The following is a 22,390-nucleotide window of genomic DNA, read 5'->3' as shown; positions in this document are numbered from 1 at the left end:
GAGGAGATGGATGGAGCAACAAACACTAAGGGGAGATGGATGGAGTAACAAACACTAAGGCTGACAGAGGAGAAGGATGGAGTAACAAACACTAAGGCTGACAGAGGAGAAGGATGGAGTAACAAACAATAAGGCTGACAGAGGAGATGGATGGAGTAACAAACACTAAGGCTGACAGAGGAGATGGATGGAGTAACAAACACTAAGGCTGACAGAGGAGAACGATGGAGTAACAAACACTAAGGCTGACAGAGGAGATGGATGGAGTAACAAACACTAAGGCTGACAGAGGAGATGGATGGAGTAACAAACACTAAGGCTGGCAGAGGAGAAGGATGGAGTAACAAACACTAAGGCTGACAGAGGAGATGGATGGAGCAACAAACACTAAGGCTGACAGAGGAGATGGATGGAGTAACAAACACTAAGGCTGACAGAGGAGATGGATGGAGTAACAAACACTAAGGCTGACAGAGGAGATGGATGGAGTAACAAACACTAAGGCTGACAGAGGAGATGGATGGAGTAACAAACACTAAGGCTGACAGAGGAGATGGATGGAGCAACAAACACTTAGGCTGACAGAGGAGATGGATGGAGCAACAAACACTAAGGGGAGATGGATGGAGTAACAAACACTAAGGCTGATAGAGGAGATGGATGGAGCAACAAACACTAAGGCTGACAGAGGAGATGGATGGAGCAACAAACACTAAGGCTGACAGAGGAGATGGATGGAGTAACAAACACTAAGGCTGACAGAGGAGAAGGATGGAGTAACAAACACTAAGGCTGACAGAGGAGATGGATGGAGTAACAAACACTAAGGGGAGATGGATGGAGCAACAAACACTAAGGCTGACAGAGGAGATGGATGGAGCAACAAACACTAAGGCTGACAGAGGAGATGGATGGAGCAACAAACACTAAGACTGACAGAGGAGATGGATGGAGCAACAAACACTAAGGGGAGATGGATGGAGCAACAAACACTAAGGGGAGATGGATGGAGCAACAAACACTAAGGGGAGATGGATGGAGCAACAAACACTAAGGGGAGATGGATGGAGCAACAAACACTAAGGCTGACAGAGGAGATGGATGGAGCAACAAACACTAAGGGGAGATGGATGGAGCAACAAACACTAAGGGGAGATGGATGGAGCAACAAACACTAAGGCTGACAGAGGAGATGGATGGAGCAACAAACACTAAGGCTGACAGAGGAGATGGATGGAGTAACAAACACTAAGGCTGACAGAGGAGAAGGATGGAGCAACAAACACTAAGGCTGACAGAGGAGAAGGATGGAGTAACAAACACTAAGGCTGACAGAGGAGAAGGATGGAGTAACAAACACTAAGGCTGACAGATGAGATGGATGGAGTAACAAACACTAAGGCTGACAGAGGAGATGGATGGAGTAACAAACACTAAGGCTGACAGAGGAGATGGATGGAGTAACAAACACTAAGGCTGGCAGAGGAGAAGGGTGGAGTAACAAACACTAAGACTGACAGAGGAGATGGATGGAGTAACAAACACTAAGGCTGACAGAGGAGATGGATGGAGCAACAAACACTAAGGCTGACAGAGGAGATGGATGGAGTAACAAACACTAAGGCTGGCAGAGGAGAAGGGTGGAGTAACAAACACTAAGACTGACAGAGGAGATGGATGGAGTAACAAACACTAAGGCTGACAGAGGAGAAGGGTGGAGTAACAAACACTAAGGCTGACAGAGGAGATGGATGGAGCAACAAACACTAAGGGGAGATGGATGGAGTAACAAACACTAAGGCTGACAGAGGAGATGGATGGAGCAACAAACACTAAGGCTGACAGAGGAGATGGATGGAGCAACAAACACTAAGGCTGACAGAGGAGATGGATGGAGTAACAAACACTAAGGCTGACAGACACACACTTTACCTTAGAGGAGTTGTGTTGTTGTAGAGGTCAGGCTCAAATAAACTGCTTTTTGGACCATCAATAATAAATTAAATGGAACCTGTCCGGCAGAAATGCAACGTGTCTGCTTTTCTAGCATTATACGTGGACCATTAAAATTATAATGTATAAATTGCAATTTTCCATGTGCCAATAATGTCAACAGTGCTTTAAGCGATCCAAGTCCACACAGCTGGAGAGACGTGGGCTGCACATCGCTTCCTTTAGCTATTTGGGCAACAAAATCGGTCAGAATCCGGTCAAATTGGCAGGATGACTGATTAGGCTACAATTGAAGTAGGTGGTCAGACGCATCCAAGGCCACGGGAGGGAGTTTAACATTTGAGTTAAACAATGAGAAGAGAGTAATCATGTAACTAACTGGTTATAAACTGCTGTGATTTGGCGATAGTTGCAAGACACTTGCGATTAGCCTCGGTTGCGGTGTATTTCATTTTTTCTTGGCTAGGCTAAATGAATCGGCCCGGTGCATGTTCGCCAGGGACGTCGATATGCGGGTAAAGTATCTGTAAAAACTTCTCAATAGCGGAGATCTAACCTGTGTAAAAAAAAAAAAAACTCCGTTTGCAGAAGAACTATTTTTTGTGGTTGTGGGAGCAGCGTGCATTACAGTATAGCTGCTGCAGCAGCAAGTGCAAGACAATAAAAAATAAATTGGCGCTTACCATATTTTGTATGCAGATTCTTTCTCAGGCAATAGTTGTTTCGTTTGGTAGGCAATCAACTGAATATCTATAACATCCGTTGTAAAGAGTTGGCATCCCTAGGGACTTTGCAGAGAAGACAGATTTTCGCTGGGATTTTGTAGAGAAGACAGATTTTCGCTATGGCCACTGCAGAATGAACCACTGCCGCCTGCTCGCTGTCTCTTTCCCTCTCTGTGATTTGAACTGCGCTGCGCCGAGAAAGTGGTCAGTTATTAAAAAAGGGGGAAGGCATGAGGAGGAGGGAGAGAATTGAACCCGGCCTGTCCTGGGCCGGAACTTGGCAGTGTAGGAACACTGGCGCTACTTAGTGGTACAATCATGAATTGACAGGCATTTGAGAGAGGCTCATCTCAACATACAATAACTGAATCAGCTTTATTCGCCAAGTACGTTTAACCTACCTGGAATTTTACCAGGTGAATTAGTGCTGCCACAATAAACATAATGTATAGACAGGATATATAATTTACACCGAGTACATTTACATGTACCAGTAATGAGAAGGGAAAAAATCCTCAGGTGTCAAGTGAAAATGGTAGTTTATGTAATGAGGTTCACTGACCACAAGATGACACTGTTGCAGTAGACAAACACTAGGGTCATGGTCTTACACAGCCATACCTCACGCTTCCTGGTTCTCCACGAGGCTTGCTAGGTTCATGGCCAAGCACCACTAGGGTTTGTGTGTGGCCACAATAAAAAACTAATGAAGATCCTATAATTCACAATTTTATATGCTTTCTATGTAGTTCTCTCCACCCCTGATGGTCCTCACTGATACATATACATATGTTCACACGCACGCACACACACACCAGATGCTGCTGGTGGGAGGAGCTATGAGAGGTCAGGCTCATTGTAATATCTGGAATATATGGAACAGAATCAAACATGTGGTTTCCATGTTTTACGTAATATGCCGTTGCATAGAGGTCTTAACAATGACCCCCTCCTCCTATAGCTCTTCCGACCAGCCTCCTCAGACGCACACACAGTTTGTATCAATGTAGCTGCGTGTGTTTCAGGATGCAGCGTTTCTGGTGAGGGACAGTTCCAAGGGCTCTTCTGAGCAGCCCTACACCCTCATGGTGCTGAACCAAGGCAAGGTCTACAACATCCAGATACGTCACCAAGGCAACACATACCACCTGGGCACCGGCCTCATGGGTAGCGAGGTGAACAAACAGCCTCCTCTCTATGCTCTGTCAAGGAGTTCACCTTTAAGCTAGAATCCTATGCTTATTTTTGAAAATATATTTAAGGTATTTCATGATGTTATTTAACAGATGATGAGAGAATGGCAGTGGGAAAAGATAAAGGTTGTCTCCAATCAGGTGGGATTTGAACCTATGTTACTGAGCAGATAGCCTCAGGTGGGATTTGAACCTATGTTACTGAGCAGATAGCCTCAGGTGGGATTTGAACCTATGTCACTGAGCAGATAGCCTCAGGTGGGATTTGAACCTATGTACTGAGCAGATAGCCTCAGGTGGGATTTGAACCTATGTTACTGAACAGATAGCCTCAGGTGGGATTTGAACCTATGTTACTGAGCAGATAGCCTCAGGTGGGATTTGAACCTATGTTACTGAGCAGATAGCCTCAGGTGGGATTTGAACCTATGTTACTGAGCAGATAGCCTCAGGTGGGATTTGAACCTGTTACTGAGCAGATAGCCTCAGGTGGGATTTGAACCTGTTACTGAGCAGATAGCCTCAGGTGGGATTTGAACCTATGTTACTGAACAGATAGCCTCAACCAATCCCTATCCCAGTCTGCTGACCCCACATGCTTCAAGATGGCCACCATTGTTCCTGTTCCCGAGAAAGCTAAGGTAACTGAACTAAATGACTATCACCCCATTGCACTCACTTCTGTCATTATGAAGTGCTTTGAGAGACTAGTCAAGGATCATAGCACCTGATACCCTAGACCCACTACAATTTGCTTACCACCCCAATAAGTCCACTGACGATGCCATCACACTGCACACTGCCCTATCCCATCTGGACAAGCGGAATACCTATGTAAGAATACTGTTCATTGACTACAGCTCAGCATTTAACACCATAGTACCCTCCAAACTCGTCATTAAGCTCGAGCCCCACCCTGTGCAGCTAGGTCCTGGACTTCCTGGCGGGCCGCACCCCGCTAAAATCCAGAAGGCGAGGTCAGTACAGGTGCATCAAAGCTGGGACCGAGAGACTGAAAAACAGCTTCTATCTCAAGGCCATCAGACTGTTAAACAGCCATCACTAACATAGAGAGACTGCTGCCTACATACAGACTCAAATCTCTGGCCACTTTAATAAATGGATTTAATAAAGGCATCACTAGTCACTTTAAATAACGGCACTTTAATAATGTTTACATAGAGGTATCACTAGTCACTTTAAATAACGGCACATTAATAATGTTTACATATCCTACATTACTCATTTCATATGTATATACTGTATTCTACACTATCTACTGCATATTGCCTATGCCGCACGGCTATCACTCATCCATATATTTATATGTACATATTCTCATTCATCCCTTTACATTTGTGTGTATTAGGTAGTTGTTGTAAATTTATTAGGTTACTTGTTAGATTTTACTGCATAGTCGGAACTAGAAGCTCAAGCATTTTGCTATACTCGTATTAACATCTGCTAACCATGTGTATGTTACCAATATGATTTGATTTGACTAACTACATACATGCTTTCTTCTCTTCTCTTAATCTTCTCCTCCTTCACTTCTCCATCTTCTCCTTCTTCCTCCCCTCCTCCTCTTCTTCCTCCATTTCCTCTTCTTCTCCCTCCTCTTCCCCCTCCTCCTCCTCTTCCTCCTCGTCTTTAATCTCCTCTTCTTCCTCCTCCTCTATATCTTATTTTCCTTTACCTCACCATCTTCATCCTCTCCTCCTCCTCTCCTCCCTCACTCCTCAGCTTGAGGTCCAGTCTTGGGCCAGGTCATCCCCTGTTCCACTCTGTTCAGAGAGGCCATCTTGTCTGGGTGGCTGAAGCACACGATCAGATCACACTGTCTCAGCTGGGTCCGCACTATGAGACACAACAGAAGAAGAAAATCAAATATGTCCCTGTACAAAATCAAATCCAACATTTTTTTTATTTCTTTATTTAACCAGGTAGGCAAGTTGAGAACAAGTTCTTATTTACAATTGCGACCTGGCCAAGATAAAACAAAGCAGTTCGACACATACAACAACACAGAGTTACACATGGAGTAAAACAAACATACAGTCAATAATACAGTAGAAACAAGTCTATATACGATGTGAGCAAATCAAATCAAATCAAATTTTATTTGTCACATACACATGGCTAGCAGATGTTAATGCGAGTGTAGCGAGGTGAGATATGGGAGGTAAAGGCAAAAAAAAGCCATGGCGGCAAAGTAAATACAATATAGCAAGTAAAACACTGGAATGGTAGATTTGCAGCGGAAGAATGTGCAAAGTAGAAATAAAGATAATGGGGTGCAAAGGAACAAAATAAATAAATAAAATAAATACAGTAGGGAAAGAGGTAGTTGTTTGGGCTAAATTATAGATGGGCTATGTACAGGTGCAGTAATCTGTGAGCTGCTCTGACAGCTGGTGCTTAAAGCTAGTGAGGGAGATAAGTGTTTCCAGTTTCAGAGATTTTTGTAGTTCGTTCCAGTCATTGGCAGCAGAGAACTGGAAGGAGAGTAGGCAAAAGAAAGAATTGGTTTTGGGGGTGACCAGAGAGATATATCTGCTGGAGCGCGTGCTACAGGTGGGTGATGCTATGGTGACCAGCGAGCTGAGAGAGGGGGGACTTTACCTAGCAGGGTCTTGTAGATGACATGGAGCCAGTGGGTTTGGCGACGACTATGAAGCGAGGGACAGCCAACGAGAGCATACAGGTCGCAATGGTGGGTAGTATATGGGGCTTTGGTGACAAAACGGATGGCACTGTGATAGACTGCATCCAATTTGTTGAGTAGGGTATTGGAGGCTATTTTGTAAATGACATCGCCGAAGTCGAGGATTGGTAAGATGGTCAGTTTTACAAGGGTATGTTTGGCAGCATGAGTAAAGGATGCTTTGTTGCGAAATAGGAAGCCAATTCTAGATTTAACTTTGGATTGGAGATGTTTGATATGGGTCTGGAAGGAGAGTTTACAGTCTAACCAGACACCTAGGTATTTGTAGTTGTACACTTATTCTAAGTCAGAGCCGTCCAGAGTATTAATGTTGGACAGGCGGGCAGGTGCAGGCAGCGATCGGTTGGAGAGCATGCATTTAGTTTTACTTGTATTTAAGAGCAATTGGAGGGCACAGAAGGAGAGTTGTATGGCATTGAAGCTTGCCTGGAGGGTTGTTAACACAGTGTCCAAAGAAGGGCCAGAAGTATACAGAATGGTGTCGTCTGCGTAGAGAAGGATCAGAGACTCAATAGCAGCAAGAGCGACATCATTGATGTATACAGAGAATAGAGTCGGTCAAAGAATTGAACCCTGTGGCACCCCCATAGAGACTGCCAGAGGTCCGGACAACAGACCCTCCGATTTGACACACTGAACTCTATCAGAGAAGTAGTTGGTGAACCAGGCGAGGCAATCATTTGAGAAACCAAGGCTGTCGAGTCTGCCGATGAGGATGTGGTGATTGACAGAGTCGAAAGTCTTGGCCAGATCAATGAATACATTTACATTTACATTTAAGACATTTAGCAGACGCTCTTATCCAGAGCGACTTACAAATTGGTGCGTTCACCTTAAGACATCCAGTGGAACAGCCACTTTACAATAGTGCATCTAAATCTTTTAAGGGGGGATGAGAAGGATTACTTTATCCTATCCTAGGTATTCCTGAAAGAGGTGGGGTTTCAGGTGTCTCCGGAAGGTGGTGATTGACTCCGCTGTCCTGGCGTCGTGAGGGAGTTTGTTCCACCATTGGGGGGCCAGAGCAGCGAACAGTTTTGACTGGGCTGCGCAGGAACTGTACTTCCTCAGTGGTAGGGAGGCGAGCAGGCCAGAGGTGGATGAACGCAGTGCCCTTGTTTGGGTGTAGGGCCTGATCAGAGCCTGGAGGTACTGAGGTGCCGTTCCCCTCACAGCTCCGTAGGCAAGCACCATGGTCTTGTAGCGGATGCGAGCTTCAACTGGAAGCCAGTGGAGAGAGCGGAGGAGCGGGGTGACGTGAGAGAACTTGGGAAGGTTGAACACCAGACGGGCTGCGGCGTTCTGGATGAGTTGTAGGGGTTTCATGGCACAGGCAGGGAGCCCAGCCAACAGCGAGTTGCAGTAATCCAGACGGGAGATGACAAGTGCCTGGATTAGGACCTGCGCTGCTTCCTGTGTGAGGCAAGGTCGTACTCTGCGGATGTTGTAGAGCATGAACCTACAAGAACGGGCCACCGCCTTGATGTTAGTTGAGAACGACAGGGTGTTGTCCAGGATCACGACAAGGTTCTTAGCGCTCTGGGAGGAGGACACAATGGAGTTGTCAACCGTGATGGCGAGATCATGGAACGGGCAGTCCTTCCCCGGGAGGAAGAGCAGCTCCGTCTTGCCGAGGTTCAGCTTGAGGTGGTGATCCGTCATCCACACTGATATGTCTGCCAGACATGCAGAGATGCGATTCGCCACCTGGTCATCAGAAGGGGGAAAGGAGAAGATTAATTGTGTGTCGTCTGCATAGCAATGATAGGAGAGACCATGTGAGGTTATGACAGAGCCAAGTGACTTGGTGTATAGCGAGAATAGGAGAGGGCCTAGAACAGAGCCCTGGGGGACGCCAGTGGTGAGAGCGCGTGGTGAGGAGACAGATTCTCACCACGCCACCTGGTAGGAGCGACCTGTCAGGTAGGACGCAATCCAAGCGTGGGCCGCGCCGGAGATGCCCAACTCGGAGAGGGTGGAGAGGAGGATCTGATGGTTCACAGTATCGAAGGCAGCCGATAGGTCTAGAAGGATGAGAGCAGAGGAGAGAGAGTTAGCTTTAGCAGTGCGGAGGGCCTCCGTGATACAGAGAAGAGCAGTCTCAGTTGAATGACTAGTCTTGAAACCTGACTGATTTGGATCAAGAAGGTCATTCTGAGAGAGATGGCGGGAGAGCTGGCCAAGGACGGCACGTTCAAGAGTTTTGGAGAGAAAAGAAAGAAGGGATACTGGTCTGTAGTTGTTGACATCGGCTGCACAGTAATGTTTCTTATCGATGGCGGTTAAGATATCGTTTAGGACCTTGAGTGTGGCTGAGGTGCACCCATGACCAGCTCTGAAACCAGATTGCATAGCAGAGAGGGTATGGTGAGATTCGAAATGGTCGGTAATCTGTTTGTTGATTTGGCTTTCGAAGACCTTAGAAAGGCAGGGTAGGATAGATATAGGTCTGTAGCAGTTTGGGTCAAGAGTGTCTCCCCCTTTGAAGAGGGGGATGACCGCAGCTGCTTTCCAATCTTTGGGAATCTCAGACGACACGAAAGAGAGGTTGAACAGGCTAGTAATAGGGATGGCAACAATTTCGGCAGATAATTTTAGAAAGAAAGGGTCCAGATTGTCTAGCCTGGCTGATTTGTAGGGGTCCAGATTTTGCAGCTCTTTCAGAACATCAGCTTACTGGATTTGGGAGAAGCAGAAATGGGGAAGGCTTGGGCGAGTTGCTGTCGGGGGTGCAGTGCTGTTGACCCGGGGTATATGAGATATGAAAGGAGAGCTGAATGATTTTCTTCTTATAGGTAACAAACAAGAAACAGCATAAGAAAATCAAGAGGGGAAATGTCTACCAGTTCATTATGTATAATAAGATACAGATGTTAAAATAATGTTAATGTCTCAGATTACAGTGTCCCAGGAACATACTGTATATATACAGTTGAAGTCGGAAGTTTACATACACCTTAGCCAAATACATTTAAACTCAGTTTTTCACAATTCCTGACATTTAATCCTAATAATAACTCCATGTCTTAGGTCAGTTAGGATCACCACTTTATTTTAAGAATGTGAAATGTTAGAATAATAGTAGAGAGAATGATTTTTTTCATCACATTCCCAGTGGGTCAGAAGTTTACATACACTCAATTAGTATTTGGTAGCATTGCCTTTAAATTGTTTAACTTGGGTCAAATCTTTCGGGTAGCCTTCCACAGCTTCCCACAATAAGTTGGGTAAATATGGGCCCATTCCTCCTGACAGAGCTGTTGCCACAACTTTGGAAATATGCTTGGGGTCATTGTCCATTTGGAAGACCTATTTGCGACCAAGCTTTAACTTCCTGACTGATGTCTTGAAATGTTGCCTCAATATAAACAGATAATTTTCCATCCTCATGATGCCATCTAATTTTTGAAGTGCACCAGTCCCTCCTGTAGCAAAGCACCCACACAACATAATGCTGCCACCCCCGTGCTTCATGGTTGGGATTGTGTTCTTCGCCTTGCAAGCCTCCCCCTTTTTCCTCCAAACATTATGACGGTCATTATGGCCAAACAGTTCTATTTTTGTTTCATCAGACCAGAGGACATTTCTCCAAAAAGTACAGTCTTTGTCCCCATGTGCAGTTGCAAACCCTAGTCTGGCTTTTTTAAGGCTGTTTTGGAACAGTGGCTTCTCCTTGCTGAGAGGCCTTTCAGGTTATGTTGATATAGGACTCGTTTTATTTTGGAAAGAGATACTTTCGTACCTGTTTTCTCCAGGTCTTTCACAAGGTCTTTTGCTGTTGTTCTGGGATTGATTTGCACTTTTTGCACCAATGTACGTTCATCTCTAGGAGACAGAACGTGTCTCCTTCCTGAGCGGTATGACGGCTGCGTGGTCACATGGTGTTTATACTTGCGTACTACTGTTTGTACAGATGAACATGGCACCTTCAGGTGTTTGGAAATTGCTCCCAAGGATGAACCAGACCTGTGGAGGTCTACAATTATTTTCCTGAGGTCTTGGCTGATTTCTTTTGATTTTCCCATGTCACGCAAAGGGGCACTGAGTTTGAAGGTAGGCCTTGAAATACATCCACAGGTACACCTCCAATTGACTCAAATGATGTCAATTAGCCTATCAGAAGCTTCTAAAGCCATGACATAATTTTCGGGAATGTTCCAAACTGTTTAAAGGCACTGTCAACTTAATGCATGTCTCGTCAGACAGCGCAGCATGATGGGAAGGATTACTACAACCTGACCTGTGAGTCCCAAATGGCACCCTATTCACTTTCAACTGCACTACTTCTGACCAGGGTCCATATGTCAACAAGTATTGAACTACTGCATGTAGGGAATAGGGTGCCATTTAGGACACAGACTGTTGTAGTGCTGAATGCTTATTTGCCCACTAACCATCTCCCTTGGCAGAGACAAGACACAGCTTCATATCTTCACATCAAATCATCTCATAATGAGCCTGGCTGTAATAACCTACACACATCTCCCCATATCTAACACATCAACTGGAGGCCTGCCCTATCCAAAGGCCATCGGTAAACCACATGGCAAATTGTGAGACGTTGAACATCTGAACATCATGGCTGAATTGCACAGTGGTTTGTTGGCCGGCGGGTCGAAATCCTATTTGGATGCGTAGGAGGAAGATCACATTTCAGAGGTAACGCAACAGTTACATCACTAGATTTGCATATATTCCTCACATTAGAATGCTGAGTGAGTGCCAAATGACACCCTATACCCATAGTGCACTACTGTTGACCAGAGCCCAACAGAGATATAGTACATACATGCCAGTCTGTCCAGACACTCAGACATGGAGTCCAGCTCCTTCAGAATGTGGTCCAGATCAGTAGAGTCACCCTGTTCTGTGCTTCTCTCTCTTCTCTCCATCTGAAACACCACAGACAGTCAACTAAATTGCATTGAGTCAGTACAGCTATGTCATGTCAACCTGCATGGCCACTGATTCACATAGAAATCCATACAGTAGTCTGGTATATTCATATCTCATATTCATTGACATAGGCCTAATACTCTGAACAATTCAAACTGTGAAGTAGAAAGTGTACAGTACCATGACTGCTGGGGGTATGACTGGGATATGACTATCAAGATATAGAATGCCAACATGTGTATGCACATTCTACCAAATGCATTTGGCATCCCAATAAACATGCCAATGGTCAACATTCTCATTCAAGCTTTTTAATAAAAGATTTGACAAACAGGCAAACCACAAATGAATAACAATCACAACAACACTATAGTGCCTTGAACACCCTGTCCAGAGACGTATCATACACATTCTATAACAGGTACTTAACACACAACCACAATCTGTATACAACAGCACCATACAACAGCCTGCTGCTCAGCTTAGACAGCATGCAGTATGGGACAGGAGACATCTATCTCTATCACCTATCTCCAGTGGTTTCCTCTTCTGTCAGAGAGAAAGAGACTGCAGCTGCAGATATGAGACTGTAGCCTACTGTACATACAACGTTGTAGACAAGCATACAGAGCACGGGCTACTAGCTTTGGATTATGTTTACTGGTCCATTTCAGAACAGCAGACATTCCTGGTGAAGTGGAGAGGTGGTGGTATCCATCCCCTGGTCCTTTCCCAGTCCCTGTCTCCGGTTCGGCTCCTGTTCCCCAGGGAAGCCACAGATGACAGCCCTGCAGTGGAGGAACTCTTCCTGAAGCCTCCGTAGGGAGTCCCCCAGATCAGGACTGGTCCACTGCATCTTCATGTCATTGGCCATCCATGCCAGCTGGGAAACCACAAGGGAGACAATGGGGACAGGGCTGTCAGTGTCAGAAGTAGGCCATACAGAGTATGATTTAAACCACAATGCAGAATTTATAATGAATTACACACACCCATCAAGTTTTAAAAATGGAACGTTAAAGAGTGGGTAGTACATGGATAATAAGGCGATAAGGCGATAGGGTTAAAGTAAAGACCCGTAAAAATTTTTTTTTTTTTTTAAATAGTTCCGCTACTAACAATTTTGCTTAATCGTTTCTGAAAAACACAGCTACAGCTTCAGCTACCTACATCATCGTACAGAAAACTTAGATATAAAACACCGCCTACAACATTCACATGGTAGAGATTACCATAATGAGACAACATACCTGGTAGTTGTTCTACGTCTTCAATCATTCTCTCTAAACCCTTGTTCAACTCCATCATCTCTTCTTCACTGTCCTTTTGATGGCCGGAAAATAGGCCATCTTTAAACGCGCAATATGAAGATTCGATTCCCAAATGAATAGCCTACCAAAACCAACCAGAAACTTAAGCACACTGAACATGTTTCATGGACGTAACATAATCATAATAGATAAACAGCTAGGTAGATCAAATGCAAGGACGTGCTTAAGCTTAAATTTATAAACTTCAACTTGATGACTTTGATTGACAGGGGTAGCTTAGCAACTAGATAACATTTGTCCAGTTGGCTGGCCAGGCTAACCATCGCAAAAATGAATCCAAAGAAAACAAATGGTAGTCAGTGAGCTTGTCAGGCTTGGATACAATAACCAACTTTAGAGTACTTCAATTAAATAGGCACCTTCTTATTTATAAATATGTACAAGTAAACTAAGTACTTACGATAAGCTCTAACGTTATCCGACCGGATCTAGCGGTCTATTCCTCTTATATTGGATGTTGGTTAGAGAAATTGCGCGTGGTGCGTCTCTGTATGCCCTCGCGCACTGCAAACCTGCTGCCTCGTGCCACGCGAAACGATGAAGCTTGTATGGAAGATGGAAACATTGTTTTAAATTCACAAAACGCATGCTTGAGATTTGATACATTAATGCATACGTCTTTGCAATTTCATATTTTCGTTCTTGTTGCACAGTGACGTAGCCAGTGGCGATTTTAGCACGTAAATCTTGATGGGGGGGGAGGGGGGGAGATAACAGTGGGATGCATGCCAGCAAAGCCACTACACAACACTAAACAATACATTAATAGCACTATAATGGTGACAAACGGTGCCCACAAACTGTTAGGGCCTACATTTTTTAATTTGACCTTTATTTAACTAGGCAAGTCAGTTAAGAACACATTCTTATTTTCAATGACGGCCTAGGAACAGAAAGCTGTCCCAACACCTTACCAATGCTATACCTGGCTATCAGCGGAGCCTAGTCTGGCAGCGAAACAGTTAATTCAGCCTAATTTTCTCACTTAAAAAAAACATAGCTGATATGGCTGACTTGCTAAAAACAAATGTGGCTTCTACTGACAATTGAGATGTGCAAACTATGGCATACGGAGACAACAAGCGGATAAGAAGCAATCCGTAATTTCGATTAAGTCATTAATGAGCGAGCTAGGACGGATGTAGTCAATATAACTATTTGTTCAGCACTTTTGAAATGTACAGCAACAGAATTCAGAAGATGGGCCTTTCTTACAGTGTTCTCCCTGTACACCAAGTCATGTGGGTGTGGGATAAATAAAGGGGGCATATAAGCAGACAATGAAAGCTCTTACAATATTTGATGATTACATTTCTCAAAATAGGTTATAGGCTACATGTGCCCCACCAAGTGAGAACTTTAGGTGAAATTAAGATGTGAAAAAAGACACAATTATTAGGGTGAGACACATGGGCTACTAACAGCTTACTACACAACATACACTTAGTATTACTTTCTTAGCTACAGGTTACATATCTCCTTGGCATATTACATCATTTATGCAGCAGCATACAATACATTTTTGGGACTCAACTTGTTGTGCTGAGCTCACTTGAACAGGAAGGTGGAGCGGTGGTCCTTCGTGGGAAGATTTTGTCATAAAACTTTGTCATCAATGTCTGGCATTCTCTGTATTTATGGTGCTTTCAATACAACTGGGAACTCAGGAAAAAAGGTTGAATCCTGATGACGTCAGTGATCTTCAGGTCGTAGCTCTAGAAAGAGGCCCGAGATCTGAATGTATAATTCTGAGTTGGATGAAAGTTCAAAACGTATTTTCCCAGTCGTAGCTGTTTTTACTGAGTTCCCAGTTGTCTTGAACTCACTAAAGTCCGATTTTGCAGTTCCAAGTTAACAGTTGTTTTTTGCATGGCAAAATCATGTCTCATTGACAGCATGGCCAATGTTGAATGTTTATTTTAAACTCAGAAAAGAGACCCTCGTGTTTTAGAGTTGGGACCATACAGCCACTCCACTGAATATCAGGCTAATGATTGCTTTGCAATGCTTGCAGTTAGCCACTGATTCCTTCCAAACCACTCATTGTTGAATTTGCGATTTCCAACTTCTTGTGTAATGTTTATGTCCAACGTTCGATGAGCACCGATACGTTTTATCTATAATTTCTCTTCATTATTTATCTTCATTTAACAAGGATTAAAAAGGATTTGCAAGTATATTGTTGACTTGATTCATGATGATGACTCACCGCTACTGTAGATAAAATGTGATTTGACGTCATTTTATTTGTGGCCAATGACCTTGACTCTTCTTGGATGGGCACTTCTAATGTAACTCTATGGCAGCACCCAAGGGGCTTGAATTTTCTAGCTCTACCCTTAGACTTGGCGTTGACATAGTGTCCCCATGAGTGACAGAACACTGAGCCAATCACGACGCTACGCTCCGTATTTTCTGCTGGCTTGCCCCACCACCACAGAAAGCATTGAGCTAGGCTGAAACACCTACACTTTGGAGCTACCTTACTCAAGAAAAAAGAGACCATGTTTGTATGCATCTTTATTAACTCAGTGATATATATAATTTTTACATATTTTGCAAACTGATATGTGACATGTCTTAATGCCCAAATAACATGCAAAACAGGAAAGCTGAGCCCCACCTGCTCAGAATGACTGGTCACCACTCAACGTAAGTAAAGTGAGGAATGGGAGGAGGGACACGTGTGTCAGATTAGATAAGTATAGAAACCTTTGGATCACATTTTACTTGCTATCACATTTTTCCATCCAGCTATCACATGTACTATCACATTTTTCCATCCAGCTATCACATGTGCTATCACATTTTTCCAGATGGAGGCGCCAAGTTGTAACTAAGTAACAGTTACCACTGAGTCACTAGCCTTTCATCTGTGACTGAGCTGCCAAAAATAACAGCTACCTAACCACTTCTACAAAGTTATGGCAACACCAGATGAATTTGAGGGAGGGAAGAAAGACCTATTTATTATGTTTTTCAGCAACTGCGGCCTTGATAGCAATCTAGCCTACTATTTATTTTCAGAGAACAGACATTTGGAAATTGTATAGGCCTATTATCAGCAATCATAAATGTTTCATGAAATGTATATATAATTGTATTTTTACAATCCATTCAAATGTAATTCAATTCATACTACGAGTAAGAGTGGGAATTCAACAAAAAGATAACTCATGTCAAAAATATACTGTGTCTGTAAAATGTATATATGTTCAGAACGTTTGTGAAACAGCACAGTTAAAAATAAATGGCAAAATAAAAATCCAACTGGATGGTGTTCAGAGATAGATGGGAGGGGTTGAAGGTAGCTGAAGGGTGGGACTAATAACAACAAGATAACTTTTGTAAAATACATTGTGTCCATAAAATGTACACTAAAGGTCAAAAGTTTAAGAAAACCTACTCATTCAAGTTTTTTTTTCTTTTCATTTTTGTACTATTTTCTACATTGTAGAATAGTAGTGAAGATATCAAAACTGTGAAATAACACATGGAATCATGTAGTAATGTAGTATTTCATAGTTTTGATGTCTTCACTTTTATTATGCAATGTAGAAAATAGTAAAAAATAAAGAAAAACCCTAGAATGAGTGTATCCAAACATTCGACTGGTATTGTATATATTTGCAAAAAAATATGTTGGGGATTGGAAATGATGCAGACAATTATGTTGATGGAAGCTACAATCTATCTGCAGTATTAAAGCTGATCTATCCCCTAAAAAATATATGAAAAATAAATAAGAGTGGCAATTCCTGTGGAGGGAGAGAGCCTTAAGGAACTGTCTGACAGATTGAAAAAAATGACACTCCTGTCAAAATCCTCACTTGGCTAAACAACCAATCAGGAGAAATGGGTGTTGCCAGGGACACAGATAAAAGAGTGGGACAGGTGACAGTGCTGACATTGAGCAAGGGCAAATAGTCAACAGGTAACAAGTAGAGAGAGAGAGAGAGAGAGAGAGAGACAGACAGACAGACGGAGGGAGAGAGAGAGAGATACCCCAGGGGCATAACTCAGACACTGAAACAGTCATCACCTTCCAAGGACCAGAACAGCACAAGTTGAAAAAGAGGCTAAAAAATAACTTTCAGGTTATCCTGACAGCAGGAAAGGACTGAGGACTCTATTCATACCTGTCCCCAAGGAGACGACAAGGTCAGCCCAAGGACAGACGCACAGCAGCATCAGGAGGAGGTGAGAGAGGCTACAGACTAACTGACCATGGCGTCGTTCGAACCTCAGGGTCAGTCTCCTCCTTGCTGTGGCCCCCAGTTCCCCAGCCTGGGCCAGGAACCTCCAGAACTCAGCATGTACAGTGACTGCTACTACCCTCCTCCATCGCTCCCCAGCCCCCAGCGCACCACCCCCACCTCCTATGACTACAGCACCTCCTCCCCTAATCCTTACCTGTGGTTCAACGGATCCGGCATCAACGCTCCCCCATATCTGGCCACCACTGGGCCCCCAGGAAACCCCGGGCCACCCTTCGTTCCCCAGCACTATGGGATGCAGAGGCCTTACCTGGGGCCTGGCGGGGCAGGGGTCCCTGGGGGGGAGCTGGGCTGGTTCTCTCTGCCCTCACAGGAAGACCTGATGAAGCTGGTCCGCCCGCCCTACTCCTACTCCGCCCTCATTGCCATGGCGATCCATGGCGCCCCGGAGCGGAGGCTGACCTTGAGTCAGATCTACCAGTACGTGGCCGATAACTTCCCCTTCTACAACAAGAGCAAGGCTGGCTGGCAGAACTCCATCAGGCACAACCTGTCACTCAACGACTGCTTTAAGAAGGTCCCCAGAGATGAGGACGACCCTGGTAAGAGTCTGAAGTCATTATGTGTTTGTTTTATTTTAGTCCTAAGCCCACAAAATAACAAATCAATCTAAGATATGACAGTAATTGATGGTTGAATTATTCATTTTGAATCTAACCTTGTCAAAAGTCAGAAGTCTACTTTAGTAGTCATGTGTCTTTACTTTAGGTTGCCACTGAGGCGTGCCTTTAGAGTGTGTAATAGTCATGTGTCTTTACTTTAGGTAGCCACTGAGGCGTGCCTTTAGAGTGTGTAATAGTCATGTGTCTTTACTTTAGGTAGCCTTTAGAGTGTGTGATAGTCTTGTGATGGAACGGTAGATGAACTGTGTTTAGTAATGATAGTAGATGATGCAGTCAATAATCCATGTGTCAACCGCAAACATATTCTACTCTACCCCCCCCCCTTCCCTCCCTCGCTCTCTTTCCCCCACGCTCTCTCTTCCAGGTAAGGGTAACTATTGGACACTAGACCCAAACTGTGAGAAGATGTTTGACAACGGAAACTTCCGTCGTAAAAGGAAGAGGAAGTCTGATTCACTGTCTGGAGGAGAGGGGGGGTCAGGGGGGTCGGAGCCAGGTGAGCCAGGTCGGAGCCCCGAACCCCCCAGCAACCACGGGATCGACATGTCTCCCACGCCAGAGAGAATCCCCACCCCTTCAACCACAGGTCCCGCCCCTTGCTTGAGCAGCTTCCTGTCTGAGATGTCTGGAGTGGTGTCAGGGGGAGCCAATGAGATCGTAGGAGATTCGCTGAACCGGGCCCTCCCCATAACCCTTACCCTGGATGGGACCCAGAGGCCTACACAGCCTGGGGGTTTTGGTAGTTACTCCCCCAGCTCGGGTGCTTCGGAGTGGGCTTCCCAGCTGCCGCCTCCCCCTGGCCTCTCCTCCTCGCCCACCCACTCTTCCCTGGGTTACAGCAGCCCCATCCTCAGCCAGTTCAATGGGCATTTCTACCCTGGCTTGGGCTCAGCAAGCATCCTATACCCACGGGAAGGCACAGAGGTCTGAACAGACTGATAGACAGGGAGACAGGGATGGGCAGAAGACAACTAGAGGTCTGAACAGACTGATAGAGGGGGAGACAGGGATGGGCAGAAGTTAGCTAGAGGTCTAAAGACACTAAAGAAAGGAGAGTGAGAAAGAGACTTCTACATGAGACTGAACTGAACCGTCTGCTGACACACACATACACACACACACGGTAGTCAGTTAAAGCTGACAGGGCGGGACTCAGTTGCGTGTGACAGCAAGATGAGCAGGGCCTGGTTCCCACGGAAACAGCCGAGTCAGCATCGATGATGCTTCACGCACACACACACACACACAAACACACGCACACACACCTGTTTAATCATCTATAATTGCTGACTGTCATGACTGACAATTTTAATTTGTATATATTTGTATTGAATGTTTTATTTGATTGTTTATATATGTTATTTGATTGTTTATGTATGTGTTTTTATCTCTGAGTGCTTGGGTCCAACATATTTGTTCAACATTGTAAAATATTGTTTTGCTATGAATGGCTCAGACCTGGGTTCAAATACGAATGGCTCAGACCTGGGTTCAAATACATGTGTTTTGCTATGAATGGCTCAGACCTGGGTTCAAATACATGTGTTTTGCTATGAATGGCTCAGACCTGGGTTCAAATACATGTGTTTTGCTATGAATGGCTCAGACCTGGGTTCAAATACATGTGTTTTGCTATGAATGGCTCAGACCTGGGTTCAAATACATGTGTTTTGTTATTTGAATACATTTTGCTGTGTATTTAATTATTTTCAAATACACAGCTCAAAACAAGTATTTTTATTTGAGTATTTGAATGGTTATTTGTAAAAACCAAATAGTTGACCACATTTAATTTGAAAGTATTTTCTAACATTTATTTTAAATATATATATTTTTTTTTAATATCTGGGATAAATGCATAGGAGTGTATTCGAGTCAGTGTATATGAGTATTCCCAAATCAATTCCAATATTCAACTTGTTTTTTCTAATAAATGTGATCTGAATACTTGTTTAGAAATTACTTGGAAAAGTATTTGAAATACCTGAAATAGTGTTTGAACCCAGGTCTGGTATGGCTTATACCAACATTGGTCTGATGGTTGTTTTTGATAAGAATAATAAAATACAGGAAAATGTTCTCTGAAGTGTCATCGTCTTCCTCTTTTTAACTCAGAAATTAAAATCAGCCTGCTTGCCTAGTGTTGTAAGGGAGTTATCTGTCTAAACAAATCTTTGTGAAAGATGATTAACCGTCTCAAACCTTCTGTGAAAAATGACCATCCTAAAACACACAAATAGGACAGAAACAGTCCTGTCAGAGAAACGATGACCAGCGAACCAGGGAAACCTGCTTGTCAGGGTAACTCGATCCTACAGTATGATAAGGATATACTGATGGGTGCATGGATAGATGAAGCCTGGAGGGCTAACTGACTGTTGTAAAACGGTGAGAATCCTCATACCTCCCCTTCTCTCTTCTCTCTACACTCACACAATAACTTACCCCCTTTCTCCAAGTCTTGCTGACTGGACAAGACTGGGATTTAGGGAAGGAGATAAGGAGGGGGTTTATGCAGGTAAAATAGTGACCTAATTATACAAGCATGTAAAGTATGATTTGCACATTTAAAATATGAGTTGCACCTGTATACAGAGTTTTGTATTTGAAAAAAATATTTGCAAACATAAATGCAACAACAGTTGCATGCAGGTAACGTGATGAGTAAATAAATACAATACTTTCGAACATGTACATTGATATGTGAATAAATTCAATAATATTTGCAAGCATGCAACTACATTTGAGAATAGTTGCATGCTTGCGACTAGTGAATCTTCTTGTATTAATCAAAATGACATTTACCAATGTTGAATCTGTGCACTCAGAGTTTTGACACTAATTTTGCGACTAACCTGTGCCAAACGTTTTGCAGTTGTAAAAATCATGAGCTCTGGTGGACAGGGCTGTTTCTTCCAACCAATCAGATGAGGTGTTGTCATTCTTCAGCATTTTCCATGGTTCCGGTCTGGAAGCATACATTTTCCCTGACACCCAAAAGTACTCCTTACATTTTTTATGCTTAGCAGGACAGGAAAATGGTCCAATTCACGCACTAATCAAGAGAACATCCCTGGTCATCCCTCCTACTGCCTCTTATCTGGCGGACTCACGAAACACAAATGCTTCATTTGTAAATGATGTCAGAGTGTTGGAGCATGCCCCTGGCTATCAGTACAACAACAAAAAAATCCCCTGGTTTGCTTAATATTTGAAAGGATTTATACTTTTACGTTTGATACCTAAGTATATTTTAGCAATTGCATTTACTTTTGATCCTCAAGTATATTTGACTGGGTGACTTTCACTCTTACCTGAGTAATTTTCTATGAAGGTATCTTTACTTTTACTCAGGTACGACAATTGGGTACTTTTTCCACCATTGGCCAATATGCTATGTGGAAACACTCGTTTGAATTCTTCCCTTCATCTTCCTGACCAATGCCTTGTTGTAGCTTTCAAATTCCGTGAATATCATTTAGCTAGCTAGCTAGTAAGTTTAACAAATTTGATCCATATTTATCACAGTGAAAAGCGAGCTTCCCGACCGGAAACGATGGAAATCGGGAAAGCACGTTCAAGAATGACAACACTTCACCTGAAAAAAGAAAAAGGCCTGTCCACCAGAACTCATGTTTATCTGTGTTGCTTGTTTGCATATATTTGTATTTTTTTTACAGCTGCAAAACTTTTGGCACAAGTTAGTCATAAAATTAGTGCCAAAAACTCTGAGCGCACAGATTCCACATCAGAAAATATTGTTTTGTTTCACAGAAGAAAGATTAGTAAATGTGTTGCATTCATTCTGAAATGTAGTTGCAAGCTTGCAAATCTTCCTGAATGTATTCACATAGGACTTTACATGTTTGTACGTGTTGCTATATTTATTCACGTTATGCGCTTGCAACTGTTGTTGCATTTATTCTCAACAGAAGTTACATGTTTGCAAATATTTTTTGCAACTACTAAAGTCAGTATACAGTGAAACTCATATTTTACATGTGCAAATTACACTTTACATGCTTGTTTAATGAAGTCACCATTTTAACTTCATAGGGGTTGACTATTGAGGTGAGAGAGGGTAGAGGGACTATTCTCATGTAGAATAATGTAAGATATATAGCCTGTTGGTCAGATAAAAGACAACTATGAAACATCACCTATTCTCCCTACCCCTCCCCTCCATACCTCCATAGTGCTGACTGAAAGTTCAAATGAACAAGGACTGGTAGATGAAAAGATAATCCTTTATTGCAGCAAGATAATATGTCTTACACACTAAAACTTTGTACTACATTGGCACATATTTTGAACATAACCATCTCCCTGGTATGAGCAGGTTAGAGTTACTGTGGGCCTTTTGTCAATGATAAAAGGACAAGCTCCCTGGTATGAGCAGGTTAGAGTTACTGTGGGCCTTTTGTCAATGATAAAAGGACAAGCTCCCTGGTATGAGCAGGTTGGAGGCACTGTGGGCCTTTTTTCAATGATAAAAGGACAAGCTCCCTGGTATGAGCAGGATAGAACAGGGCTCCGGGCAGCCGAGCGGAAATGGAGGAAAACTCGCCTCCCTGCGGACCTGGCATCCTTTCACTCCCTCCTCTCTACATTTTCCTCTTCTGTCTCTGCTGCTAAAGCCACTTTCTACCACTCTAAATTCCAAGCAT

The 22,390-nt window shown here is 43.5% G+C and overlaps 2 protein-coding genes across 2 annotated transcripts in view; one reads left to right on the top strand and one right to left on the bottom strand.

The window, feature by feature from the left end:
• The window catches only part of n4bp3 (NEDD4 binding protein 3), a 174,061-nt gene extending 171,221 nt beyond the window's left edge, over positions 1-2,840 (bottom strand). The window contains exon 1 of the mRNA XM_065018423.1: positions 2,637-2,840. The gene's annotated coding sequence lies outside the window, so the exon portion shown is untranslated. The remainder of the gene's footprint in view (positions 1-2,636) is intronic.
• Positions 2,841-16,746: 13,906 nt separating this feature from the next.
• Positions 16,747-19,803, top strand: foxi3b (forkhead box I3b). Its single transcript, XM_065018215.1, has 2 exons — positions 16,747-17,642; positions 18,088-19,803. Exons 1-2 carry the CDS (start codon positions 17,051-17,053, stop codon positions 18,651-18,653), a joined length of 1,158 nt encoding a protein of 385 aa, XP_064874287.1. The 5' UTR covers positions 16,747-17,050; the 3' UTR covers positions 18,654-19,803.
• The last annotated feature ends 2,587 nt before the right edge of the window (positions 19,804-22,390 follow it).

Source organism: Oncorhynchus nerka, linkage group LG5 (assembly GCF_034236695.1).
Source record: "Oncorhynchus nerka isolate Pitt River linkage group LG5, Oner_Uvic_2.0, whole genome shotgun sequence".
NCBI lineage: Eukaryota > Metazoa > Chordata > Actinopteri > Salmoniformes > Salmonidae > Oncorhynchus > Oncorhynchus nerka.
This window is presented reverse-complemented; position numbering and strand designations above follow the sequence as displayed.

Excerpts from the sequence above, each read along its gene's own strand:
- foxi3b (XM_065018215.1), top strand. The coding sequence starts at position 17,051 with ATGGCGTCGTTCGAACCTCAGGGTCAGTCTCCTCCTTGCTGTGGCCCC. Across the intron at positions 17,643-18,087 it reads CAGAGATGAGGACGACCCTG|GTAAGGGTAACTATTGGACA; the intron begins GTAAGAGTCTGA and ends TCTCTCTTCCAG.